This window comes from Nycticebus coucang, chromosome 3, assembly GCF_027406575.1.
Source record: "Nycticebus coucang isolate mNycCou1 chromosome 3, mNycCou1.pri, whole genome shotgun sequence".
NCBI classification, from domain to species: domain Eukaryota; kingdom Metazoa; phylum Chordata; class Mammalia; order Primates; family Lorisidae; genus Nycticebus; species Nycticebus coucang.
This window is the reverse complement of record NC_069782.1, coordinates 5356020-5369888: the sequence shown is the minus strand read 5'-3', so window position 1 is coordinate 5369888 and position 13869 is coordinate 5356020. Positions and strand designations below refer to the sequence as shown.

The following is a 13869-nucleotide window of genomic DNA, read 5'->3' as shown; positions in this document are numbered from 1 at the left end:
ATCTTCAACGAGTCTACTCTCCAGGACCCATGTGAAAATGGGGATAACAACTCTTAACTTGTACTCATTTAAGAAGAAAAAGTAGCATGGTGGCTCGTGAGCCGAGCACTTTGGGAGGCTGTGGTGGGCGGATTGCCTGAGCTCAGGAGACTGACATGAGCCTGGAGCAGGAGTGAGACCCCGTCTCTACTGAAAAACAGAAAAATGAGCTGGGCGTTGTGTCAGGAGCCTGTAGTTCCAGTTACTGGGGAGGCTGAGGCAGGAGGATTACTTGAACCCAAGAGTCTGAGGTTGCTATAAACTAAGCTGACGCCATGACGCTCTACCCAGGGCAACAGAGAGAGGAGAAGACGACGGAGGAGGAGGAGGAGGAAGTACAAGAAACACGAAAAGATCATCACCTAGAGATTAAACACCCGCAAGGAAAAGAATCACCACATGGCATTTTTTGCCTACCAGCATTGCCAATTGCCACACCCGTGGGGGTCTCAGCAATGGTGGGGGTATAAGTTAATTTAGCTTTCTGGAAGGCGTTTTGTCTCACTTGGATAACATTGGACGATTTGATAATTTACAGACCATAGAGTGTCTGTCACTGGGCAGGAGAATGGACGCTGGGGTGCAGGGCAGAAGGCGACTTCATTTCACTGTATTCCCTTTATTACCCTTTGCAGCTTTTGCATTTTGTATAATACTTGATACATACGTTCCTCTTCAAAAATAATTAATAACATAAAACATATGGTCTTTGACACGATTAATTCCATTTCTAGAAATGTATACTAAAGAAATAATCGGAGAGTGGTGCAAAAAAAAAAAAAAAAGGTACCAAAGTATTCGCTGTAGCAAAATTTTTTTTTTTTTTTTTGTAGAGACAGAGTCTCACTTTATGGCCCTCGGTAGAGTGCTGTGGCGTCACACAGCTCACAGAAACCTCCAACTCCTGGGCTTAAGTGATTCTCTTGCCTCAGCCTCCCGAGGAGCTGGGACTACAGGCGCCCGCCACAACGCCCGGCTATTTTTTGGTTGCAGTTTGGCCGGGGCCGGGTTTGAACCCGCCACCCTCGGTATATGGGGCCGGCGCCTTACCGACTGAGCCACAGGCACCGCCCACTGTAGCAAAATTTTAAAAACAAACAAAAAATGAACATCTAGATTATAACAACAGAGAACAGCTACTTGGTATCTTTTAAAGTTATATAGCAGAATTTTTATTGACATTAAATGTTAATAATACATGAATAAATGACAACAAAAACTAACAAGCCATTACATTAATTATGTAATCTCTCATTTCAATAAAATAGATACAATATACAAAGGTATATATCCAAATTCATGAAAGTGTATAAATTAAATCCATACAGGTTTTTGTGTATCAATTATACCTCAATAAAGTTGCTTTTTAAAAGGTGTGTGTGTATATGTTTATAAGTCGGAAAAATATACAACAAAGTATAACGGTAACAATCCCTGGTTACTAATAGAATTAGTGGCTTGGTGGTATTTTTTATATTCTTCTTTTTGCATAACTGTGTTTTCTAATGTTTCCAATTCATTCATTCATACTAATTCATTCGTTCAGCAAATCGCTGTGAGTCTGCCTGGCTCTGGCCTCCGCCCTGCACAGGGGCAGTGGTAACTGCCAGGCCTCTGCCTTCATGGAGTCAGACGCAACAGGACGCAGACTGACCCTGGCGGCAATAGGTGCTGGGGACACTAGTGAGGTGGGGAACTGGAAGGTTGGACTTCGCTGGAGACATTGGGGAGGGTCCCTGCTTGGGCCTGGGGTGCACTGGGCTCTAGAGGTGGCACCGTAGGTCCAGGGGAGCAGGAAGGAGCCAAGGCAGTGGCTGCAGGCCAGGCCAGGCCTGGGAGGAGGCAGCGAGAGTCCAAGGAGCTGAAGGAGGGGCCTCCAATAAGGTGGCACCTCACTGGCCACGTTACGAAGTTATGGTTTATCCCACAAGCCACTGAAAGGGTTTAAGCATGGAGGCAGCCATGATCTGATTTATAGCAAGCAAAGATCACACTACTTGCCACGTGGAGAGAAGACTGCTTACGGAAGCCTGCTTTCTTTTGTGCTAGGTGCTAGGTGCTACCATTATCAACCTTGTTTAGGGAACAAGAAATGAATCTGAAAGAGATAAATTGATTGCCCAGTTCCCAGTGTGAGGTGAAGGCAGGTGTTAGAGCTCCCAGCCGAGCTGACGACCTCTAGGCCTGGTGACTGGACTTGATCACACTCTGAAGCACTAGCAGTGAACTGGGTCAGGGCACATGTTCAGGCTTCCATACGTCACAGCACTGCCCAGGTGCCAGGTTCCTATACCCACCCACCTATATGGGACAGGTATGAGATCTAACTAACGTTTTACTGTCTACCTGTTCCCATCCATTTTCTAGCAACATAGATCATGAGACCTTTCATATTTAAAAAAAATTATATATATGCGCCCAGGACCACAAACATGCCCATCCCCTTTGGGCCAGGATTTCCACTTGCATGCGTCTATTCTAGGGAAATATTTGCCTGTGAACGAAGATCTCCTGCACAAACGGCTGACACGTGTTATCCTCCCAAAGGCCCACTGCCAAGTGCATGCACAGAACACCCCTGCTGCCCTTGCAAATCACGTTCTGTTGTGTTTTTAATGACATGCGGGGTGGGGGAAATGCTCATCACATAATGTGAAGCTGAAAAAAAGGGGATACGAAATCATACAAATAATGAGTTCAACCATGTTTTTAAAATTTGCATATGCCACACACAAAGAATAAAAGGAAATTTGTCAAAGCGTCAGCGGTGGGTATCTCTGGGTGTTTGGATTTGTATCATTATTTTCGCCTTTGTAGTTTTGGATATTTCCTAAATATTTTACACTGAATGTCTGTCACTTGTGTAATCATAAAACATTTGAATGTATGATGCAATGTAGTCTATTAAAATTACCTCCAAAATGTTGGGAGAAAATTTCTAGGTGTACCAAGAAAAGGTAATTTAAACATGGCGTTTTCACCCCCAACAAAGTGCTCCATTTTCAACCAAGAAGTAAGACGTATGCCCCAACTCTCCACAAGGTCATGACACGAACCCACAGCAGGAAAGAAGGATTCGTTGATGATGGATTCATCGCATTTTGCACAGGAGCCATCAGAATAGAAGGCAGCTGGCTTCCATTAAACTATGGTAACGTTATTCCCACAGCAAGGAACCCACCTCAGATCCATTCGACAGACACATCTTTGGGGACTCTCTTGATATTCCTAGTTTGATAGTGCATCTCTTGATATTACTAGTTTGATTTTGATTTATATGCATGCCACCTTCATAAATCTAAAAATTAAAAGCTAATTTGTACCTGCTAAAAGATGCCTTTAACAGACATTTTGCCAAGAGTCTGTTAAAGCCTGCTGCATGCATTATCTGAAATTAATCTGATTTTTGAAGTTCTTAAAATGTTTTAATACTATCAGCTATTAAAGTTACAGAAGCATTGCTAAGAAGAAAACTGCCAGCTTTTTACTTAAGGCCAGTATTAGTCACTAGAAGCAATCAATGAGCAATTATTTTTTTAAAAAGATGAAATAGCAGAGAGTACAAAGCCCCAGATATGAATAAGAACCAGAGTCGTCGTTTACAGGGAGCTGTGGTATGAAGAGAAGGGACGTCCTGGGCAAGAAGACCTCCCCGTTCAGGAACAGGTTTTCAGAAATGTCAGGTATCATCTTTTGACGAGATTTAGAAACCAAAAGTTAAAATCTACCAACTCTTAGAACACTGAGCTCTTACTTAAAATGGAAATTAATTCAGTTGAAAACATGGGCATTCATTTCATTTATTTAAAGCATATGTCACCTGCATCTCTTATTCTACTAAGAAGAATCGAGTTTCTTGACATAAAGAGAAAACCAAACAAAGTTATTCTAGATTCACCTTAGGGTTCTCTTCCAGCAGATCGATGAACGTGCAGACCTTGACCATCCCGGTGCCCCCGGGGTCCAGCGTTTGCATTAGCTCTTTGAAATCTGCATCGCTTAATTTTACAACCGTGTTATTCAGGATGTGTCGTAATTCTTGCTCTGTTATCTGTCCATCAGATTTCTGAGCATGGGCGTACAATATACAAGGGAATTATAAAAAAGAGAAAAGGAAGGAATAGCATTATGAATATTTAGCACCATTTAATAAAGAGTAAGCTGTGGCCACAGAGAATTATGATTTGAAACACAAACATTTCAACTATGATCATTCTATGTAACCCATGTGCCACGATCAGGGGTGGAAGGACGGAATGGATGGCTAGAACTTTCCAAGGGCAGTTTCTACAATGTTCTCTGTCAGGACACAGTAAGGAGGTGGCCCTGAGTGAGGAGTGGGGCCCATTTCTCAGACGCAGGCTGACCCCTGTCCCAGGAGTTTGGGTAGCTCGGGCATTTCCTCCCTCCCCAGCCCCACCTGCCTGCTGGGTGGTTCACCAAACGAGGCTCTAAACTTCCTGGCAGCTGAATTACAACTTGCCAACTTACTAAGAATAAATTAGGCCTGTTTTCACTACCACCAACCTCATTGATTACATAAATGGACAACTACTTAGTGAAAAAAATTCCAGCTATGCTGCATAAAGAAAACATATTATGAGCAAAATACTGTGAGGCGAATTTCTTCCCCCAGAATAAAAAATTATCAGTAAGTAAATTGAATATCATAATCAAGAGATACTGTTTACTGGAAAGACAGGGGAAATAATGCCTCACAGAGAGACATTGTAAATATTAATGTGATGACAGGATTTCTGAAGTAAGTGATAATGTACCAATGTCCACTGTTATTTTGGAGTCCAAAATCTGGAGGATATAAGCGCTTTCAGGGATACAATGCATGCTTACTTTTAGGTTTGGGAGTGATAACTGATTTTTTATGTCTAAATAGGAATCACTGACGATTAATTTTTAAAATAATTTTTAAATAAATGTATAGCCTTGTGTAACCATCGGCACTATCTACTCCCAGCAGATTTTCAGCCCCACCAAGAAATCTCATGCATGTCTGCGGTCACTCTCCATTTCCACCCCAGCCCAAGTCAACGATTCCATTCTCAGTCTCTCTCGATTTCTCTGGAGATCTTACGTAAATAGAATCATACGATAAATAGGTTGTCTCCAAGGTCTGACCTGCAGGCAGCCTAGTGTTTCTGAGGCTTGTCCGTGGTGCAGTGTGTATCAGTATTTTTTTCCTTTTTATCCCTGATTAGAATTACATCGTATGGAGAGGCCGGATTTTGTTCATCTTGTCAACAAGTTGATGAACACTCGTTTCTAGTTGGGAAATTATGAATAAAGTTGTTTTGAACATTTGCCCACGAGTCTTTGTGGGACACAAGTTTTTATTTCTCTTGGGCAATACCTAGGAGTGGAATTGCTGAGTTAGATGACAAATTATAATTTTTTAAGAAACTCATTTTAAAGTAATTTTTTAAATTGTTTAAATTTAACAATTTTTTAAATTGTTTCTCACGCACTGTTTTCCACAGTGAAGGTTCCATTTGGCTTTTCTACCAAGTAGGAGGGAGTTCCAGTCTCCCTGCACCCTGGCCAGCATCTGTCGTCTATCTTTGGATACAGCCACCCTCGTGGTGAGACGTAGTGTCTCGTGGTTTTGAGCTGCATTTCTCTAAAAATATAATGTCAAGAATGTTTTCATTGGCTTATTGGCCACTCGTGTATCTTCCTTGATGAAATGTGTTCTTACCTATTTAAAAACGTGGGTTGTCTTTATACAGAGTTCTGAAAGTCCTTGCAAATTCTAGACACAAGTCCTTTACTGCATACATGATTTGTGTAGATACTTTCCCAGTCTGTGGCTTGTGTTTTCACTTTCTTAGTGGTACTTTCGAAGCACAGAAGTTGATTTTGATAAAGTCCAGTGTGTTGATTTTATTCTTTTATGGCTCATGCTGTTGGTGTCAGATATAAGAAATGTGTTCCTAACATATACTTGCATTTTTCCTCCAAGAATTTTATTACTTTCCCTTTTATGTTTAGGCCTTATTTGTGTTTGGTGTAAGGGAAGGGTCTAAATTCATCTTTCTGCATATGGACATCCAATTGTCCCAGCACCATTTTTGAAAATATTATCCTTCCCCCCCCTAGATTTCTCAGAAGTGAACTGACCACAGATCTCAGGGTTTATCAACGGATGCTCAGCTGCGCTCTGTTGATCCATCTGTCTGTCCTTGTATCAGTTTCACGTAGTGTCAGATTAAAAATCTGGAAGTTTACTCTAACTTCGTTCTTCTTTCCCAAGATTGTCTTGACTATTCTCTGACCTTCGCCATTTCCATATGAATTTTAAGATCGTTTTTTTAATTGCAAACAAACAAACAATCAAACAAAAAAGATCTAGGTGGGATGTTGGAAGCAGAAAGGTTTACAATGACTCCACAAATCAATTTTGAGAGAACTGTTATGTTAATAATATTGTCTTCTAATCCATGAATACAAGATGTTTCTTCATGTATTTATGTATTTTTTAAAGTCTTTTAAAACTGTTTTGTAATTTTCAGTGTCGGCATCTGACACTTCTTTTCTTAAATTTATTCCCAGGTATTTTATTCTTTTTTGATGTTATAATTCACAGAATTACTTTCTGAAGTTCATTTTCAGATTGTTCATTGCTAGTGTATAGAAATACGCCTGAGTTTTTGTGGGTTTGTATATTAATCTGAGATCCTGCCCCCCTTACTGTGTCTAGTAAGGTTTCTGTGGTGCACACACATGCACAGTCCTTAAGATTTTCTGCACATGAGATCACGTCTGTGAATAAAGGCAGTCACATTTCCTTCTTTCCAATCTGGATGCCTTTTATTTCTTTTCCTTTTCTGATCGGACTGCCTAGAACCCAAATACAGTGTTAACCAGAAGTGGCAACAGCTGACATCTGTGTTATTCCTGATTTCAGGGGGAGGCATGCAGTTCAGTCTTTCGCCACTAACTGTCCTGTTGGTTATGGACTTATCATAAATGTCCTTTACGAAGTTAAGGCATCTCGCTTCTATTCCTAGTTTGTTGAAAGGTCTTATCATGAACAGGTGTTGGATTTTTCAAATACTTTTATCTGCATCTATCGAGATAAAATAATCGTGCAGTTTTGTCTTTAATTCTTGTAACATTGTATATTACATTAATTGGCTTTTTTCTGAAGTCAAACCAACTTTGCGATCCTGGGATAAATTTCATATGGTCCCAGAATTTAATCCTGGTTGAATGTTGCTGAATTTGGCTCATTCGTATTTTTTTGAGAAATTTTGTAACTGTAGTCACAAAGAATATTAGGCTGCAATTTTCTTTTCTTGTGATTCCTTTGATATCAGAGTAACATTGGCCTCAGAGACTGAGTTAGCTTTCCTTCTGCCTATATTTTCTGAAAGTTTATAAAGGATTGGCATTATTTTGTATATAATCTTTGTGGTCCTTAATGAAGAGAATTTGGACATTTTTGTTAGATATATTCCTAGGTAGTTGATTTTTTAAAAATGTAATCAGAAATCATATTTTTAAAAATTCTTCTCTTTGTAACCGATTATTGCAGTTTATAGATATATAAACTGTCTTTGAATGATGACCTTGTACCAATGACCTTCTAAATTCTGTTAATCAGTTCTAATGTTTTCTGAGAAGAGTCTTCTGGAGTTTCTAGTAACAAAATCACATCGGCTGCAAGTAAGAACACAGAGAAGCAAAGAACAAAGCAGGGTGCAAACAGAAGTGAGCCGCCTGATTGATCTGTAAGTGACCGTAACAGCGGGGTCGCCCGCAGAGCAGGTGGCAGCACACAGAGCAGATCTAAAGCAGTGTTTCTTCTAAATATTCTACATCACTCCTTTTGGCAGGAGGGAGGCCTGTTTCCCACACTGCCCTGTGCAGCCAAGCCAAACACCCAGCCCTGTCCGGTACGGCTCCCTCCTCTGCTCTCTTTGTCTCGTCCCTTCCATGGCAAGGCCTGAGGTGGTGGGGGTGGGAGGGGATGGAGGGCCCACTCTCAAACCGTGCAGTGTGCACCCGGAAGGCATTTGAGGATCACTGCCAATGTGTGATGTGCACATGATGGTCACTGCTGCTGTGTGACATGCGTGTGACGGTCATTCCCATCGTGTGACGTGCGTGTGACGGTCATTCCCATCGTGTGACACACGTGATAGGGTCATTCCCATGGTGTGATGTGCACATGATGGTCACTGCTGCTGTGTGATGCCTATGACGGTCATTACCATCCTGTGATGTGCGTGTGACAGTCATGACCATCATGTGATGCACCCAGGACAGTCATTAGCATCGTGTGATCTGTGTGACACAGTCATTCCCATCGTGTGACGTGCCCGTGACGGTCATTCCCATCGTGTGACACACGTGATAGGGTCATTCCCATGGTGTGATGTGCATGTGATGGTTATTGCTGCTGTGTGATGTGCCTATGACGGTCATGACCATCGTGTGACGTGCCTGTGACGGTCATTCCCATCGTGTGACGTGCCCGTGACGGTCATTCCCATCGTGTGACGTGCCTGTAACGGTCATTCCCATCGTGTGACACACGTGATAGGGTCATTCCCATGGTGTGATGTGCATGTGATGGTTATTGCTGCTGTGTGATGTGCCTATGACGGTCATGACCATCGTGTGACGTGCCCATGACGGTCATTCCCATCGTGTGACGTGCCTGTGACGGTCATTCCCATCATGTGACGTGCCCGTGACAGTCATTACCATCGTGTGACGTGCCTGTGACGGTCATTCCCATCGTGTGATGTGCCCGTGACGGTCATTACCGCTGTGTGATGCTCCACAGTGCCAGCCCATCACAGGAAGGGCTCTGTATGACTCACCCGTGTGTTCGCCTAAGCACACAGCCTGGGGCCCAGCAGAGCTTGGACACCCACTTTTTAGCCTATGCTACCTGTATAAACTCCAGCTGAACAGTAAAGCAATGACTTTTAAATAGTCTAATAGTTGGAGTGGTTAGCATTATTACAGTCCTCTATTAAAAGGTTAACAGAGATTTCACTATTTTAATTAAATTATTTCTTAAACATACTAATATAACCTAAGGTGGGTTCATGCTCAAAAGTCTTCCTTGATCCTTTCCTAGGTGGTTGAAAGCTCACCTGGCAGCCCCGTCCAGTGCTGGAGTGTGCCGGCCTGGAGCCACTAGCTGGGAAGCCCCAGGGTCAGTAAGGGGCCTGGAATTCCCTTTCCTCAATTGTCAGTGAAAAGAATGGTAATGTCTCCCTCCCTCAGAGAGATGCTGAGAGATTAAGTGTGTGCACACGAGCACGTTGCTAGGAGCACGCCTGGCACATAGGAAGTGCTAGGTGTAATGTTTTAGCTCATTCAGGGAGACCAAGTCATAGAGGCCTAAAGATTTGTTACAGCAGGTGTATCCCTGGGCACACAGAAACCCACATTTCCAAATCCACACTGTTCTTGGAAACCCCAAGCAATGGTGTTCTAGGCTGACAGAGGTGGGAGCTGGGGCCTCCAGCAAGGACAGCAAAGCCCAACCTGGAGGCCACCTCCAGGCGACATGGACCACCTGGAGGCCACCTCCCAGAGCGCTGCCCTCACTGGCACATGCCCCCTCATCAGCTGGCTGTGGGAGGCTGGTGCTGAGGCTGGGGAAGTCCTCAGCATATAAAGTCATTTGTACTCAGCCCTAGTAGAGTCTACGAAAAGTAATTCACCCTGTTCCTCATAATATTTAGTAGAGATTCATTTGTTGAATGTGCTTCGTATAATACATAACAAACTTGGGGAATGTTGCTATGTATCAAAGTATTCAAATGCTGCTTTCTAAAATAAGCCTTAAAAAGAGATAGGAGCTAATGTTGAAAGCAAGAAAAAGTTAAGTTGCAAATTCATGAATTAGTCTCTGTAGTACAATTAAAAAATTAAGTAGGCTATTTTGGAACGAAAAAGATGTTCGTTCCTTCCATGGGCAAAAAGTTGATTATGAACTGATCAACTCTAGGTCGGGATGAGGAAGGTTCAGCAGGTATGGGCCTTTGGTTAATTACACAGTTAATGATGACTAGCCATTCCATTCCTAACAGACTTGCCACACGTTGCCATCAGAGTTTATCTTCCTATATTGCAATTAATTTTACATCATCTGCCCTCCCAAATAGAACCAACTTAGACAACTTCTGAGCATATCATAGGAGCTCCAAAACTGCTTGTTAGATAAACCAATGACTATAGTGTTTTTATTGGTCTTGTTCTGAGTGTTAGCATTCTTGGAAACCATAGGTGTTTCCCCCAGAGAAGGGTTTTGAAATCTTACGGTATTGATTATCAGTAATGCTTTCTTCAGGGATGCAAAGCAGTCATCAGAATGTGTAAATAACTTTGTGATGGTGTCTTTCTTGCAAGATTGATTTCTAGAGTTGATGCTACAAGAGGATGAGGAGAAAAACAGGAATAAGATCATGTCCCTGAACTTCGTGCTTTCTTAATGTAAAAAACGAGCACTCTTACAACTAACTTTCTTTGCGGATGGCTCTTGTTCCTGGAAGTGTAACGTGTGTGTGGTGCTGATCTGTCCCTCTGCTCGTGGTGCGCTTCCCACAGGCACCGGGTAGCTCCGCTACACCCCACCCCCACCCCTTGAACCAACTCGGGTCAGTCATCATGTGGGTCTGTGATTTTGATCTCAAGAAAGATCAGTAAAGAGACCGGGGATCACTGCTGAGACCTTGACTGCAGAAACAAGCCGGGAACCGTCCCCCCTGTGCGGCGGCAGTGATAACCACGGGCATGAATGCCAGTCTCAAAGCTGTGAGGACGGCAATCTTCACGACCTCTCCCTTTCCATCACCTTGAATGGCCACAGCACCTGCACTGTCAGCTCCCTCTCTCCCTCTTCTGCCTCCTTTTCTCATCCCCGCTCACCCCTACAGGTGTGCTGTCCAAGGCCATGATTATCCTCTCTGGAGATGAAACCAAATTTCCATGGAGACTCTGCTCAGTGAGGCTACCAGAATTGCATCACAAAATACTACCTGCAGCCTTCCCTTTCCCAACATTCCACTAGATACGCAAACGTTTCCCACTGAATAATGGCAGTGACTCAGTTTACCTGGGGAGCCTTTTTCACATTTGTTTGGAGATTGTGGTTGCTGTACCTACATGGCCATCAGCTTTCTCCAGTTGTGTAAAACCTTAAACGCACACCCACGACTACTTTTCAGAAACACACTCTGTTTTTCTGAGTCTGAGTTTGTGCCGTGACTCACTGGAATCTGGTTTCTCTAGAGACCACTAGCGCTGGCACGAGGGGGCACTTTTTACAGCAGTTTTTGCCTATCGAGTACCGCTGACATGGGGCCAGAGAGCTCTCTGCTGCGGTGCCAGCAGCGTCCCTGGCCTCTGCCCCTGGTTTGGACCATGATCCTGAGAGACACGATCCCAAATATGAAATCCTGAAAGATCAATAATCTCTCTAAAGTCTAAAATCCCTAATGTCTTAAATTCCAAAAATCGGTTCCTGAAAGATCAAAATCCTGAATGCTGCAATCCTAAAGGCTGAATTCTGGGAAGAGGACTTCCCTTTCAGTTGTACACAGGACGGTTATGTCACGTAAGGTGGAATTACGACCTTTCATTGTCTTTATTTGGACTTTAAGTGTGGTTTAAGGAGACACCTGCAGATGCTGGGCTGACAAGGGGTAAATCCGGGGACTTAATTTTAGGTGTCAACTCAACTTGATAAAGGAATTCCAGGGAGCCTGGGGCAGCACCATCGTGGGTGTGTCTGGGCGGAAGTTTCCAGAGGAGACTAGAAGGTGAGTCTGAGTGGATGCGGTGGGATCTGCCCTGGATCTGGATGGAGCCGTCCAATCGGCTGGGGACCCAGAGAGAATACAGAGGGTAAAGGGGACTCAAGAGCTGGGATGGACTTTTCTTCTGCTGCCTTGGACATCAGAAATCTGACTTCACCCAGGTGCATTATCACAGTGTGGACTTTGTGTGCGAGCATGTAAAAGTGCTCAGTCTCCCTTTTTGTACATCTGCTTCATGAAAGAGAAAATTTCTCAAGATCTCAGCTCTTTGGACAATTGCGTATGTGTGGTGACACACCCGAGGGAACAGTGCAGGCTCCCTGCCATATACCGGAAACCGTGCCACCCCGAGTGCCCAGAAAAGTCATTACAAAATGGAGTGAGCAGGTGCCAAGATAACTGCTGGGCCTGCGGAAAGTGCTCAGCGCTTCCTTGCCTTGAAATGGGATGTTCATAACAGCCAACTGCTTTGACTGTCCTGTGGCACCCTGAGCTATGTGTGATGCTAAAATCCCTGCCTCATGGAAAAGTGTCATATCGTTAACATGACGGGGGTTGCATGACAGCACGATGCTTGTATGATGCACCTCACTGTGACCAAGCAAAGATACGATGTAAAAACTTTGTATTAGTCATTGGAGGAGAATTAAGGGTGGGCAGATGTGGATTTTACTAGCACGATGCTCTTGGAGAAGAAACACCTGTGCCTTCCAGCAGCAAGAGCCTTTGTAGGTAACCTCTAACAGACTCGTGGAACTCCCCAAAGACTTCATTGCCTAATAGATGTTATTGCTATTTTCTGTAAACAGTGGCCTGTGAAGTTGGAGTCATTCTTTGGTCTCTTGATTCTCTGTAAGTTTGGGGGGAAGATTTTCGTACTGTCCCAGATTTCCAGGCAACACCATCTCAGATGTTGATGGATCTCTCAAAAGACTCAGGGCGTCCATCACGGTGTCTGGGGTGACTCCAGTAATTAAACTGGGTGCACACAATTAACAACCACGGTAACATGTTCACATGTTTCTCTTTGACTTGTGTGTTTAATGAATTCGGTTTGTCTGCTCGTAACTGTTATGCCCCTGCAGCTGATGCTAGCACACGTGTTTATGCTACAAAAATATGTGAAGTGTGATTGCCTACTTTCTATGAAAAGTGGCTTGTGAAGTGTTCTGTTGTATTTTTATGTTTCTTAAATAAATCTCCTTTTAAAAATGTAAATATCTTCCAAAGCATTTTTGAATTAGTTTTTTCAGAATTATAGCTTTAGGATTTTGATCTTTCAGGAGGGTGGCTTAGAGATGTTAGACCTTAGGGATTCATTTCTTTCAGTTCAGTTTTCAGGAGCATGGTGTGCAGGCTGTGGCCACTAAGAGCCCCCCCCACCCCCACGGAGCAGGTGGCTGAGTGACGATCTTGTCTTATTTTTCTCATCTAGAAATTGAAATATTAATCATACCAACCTTATAGTTTAAGGCAATCTTGGCAACCTTAAATAAAAAAAGTGCATGAAAAATAATATGTAGACTGTAAATCACTAGGTAGAAGTTGGCAATTATTTAGTGAAAAGTAATCGGTCCTTCAATAAGTGAAGAAAAAGTAACTTAGACATTCTCTATCCTTTTCTATGTTATGATATATATAAATAGAATTTACTTTTTTTGTTTTGCTTTGTTCTTTACGTACCTGCTTCTTTTTCTTGGAGGAACCATATTATTAACGTCCATGTCCTGAGGCTCATGAAATGATGTTAGAAATTGCTTCCAGTTGATTTTTGTGGTGGTTTTAAGTCCAAATCTGGATTTAAAAACCCAAAAATATTATTAAAAAATTTTTTTTCTATAATAATGCATGGATTAGATGCTTAATACTGAATTGAAAATGACAGCAATGAATTTATATGAAGTTTCAAATCCAAGGTAAACAAAGTCATTTAGTAAAATAGTACTACAAATTGATTTTTACAAAACAAGAAAAAATCAGGCAGATTACACATCCATGTCTCTCTGTTCTGTTAGTAGTCACAGGCACTGGA

The 13869-nt window shown here is 42.7% G+C and overlaps 1 protein-coding gene across 1 annotated transcript in view; it reads right to left on the bottom strand.

Moving 5' to 3' along the window:
• EFCAB6 (EF-hand calcium binding domain 6) overlaps positions 1 to 13869 on the bottom strand; it is a 228447-nt gene that overhangs the window by 113668 nt on the left and 100910 nt on the right. The window contains exons 12-14 of the mRNA XM_053585237.1: positions 13521 to 13631; positions 10340 to 10448; positions 3938 to 4105 (exon numbers count right to left, since the gene is read on the bottom strand). Coding sequence (XP_053441212.1) covers positions 3938 to 4105; positions 10340 to 10448; positions 13521 to 13631 — 388 coding nt within the window. The remainder of the gene's footprint in view (positions 1 to 3937; positions 4106 to 10339; positions 10449 to 13520; positions 13632 to 13869) is intronic.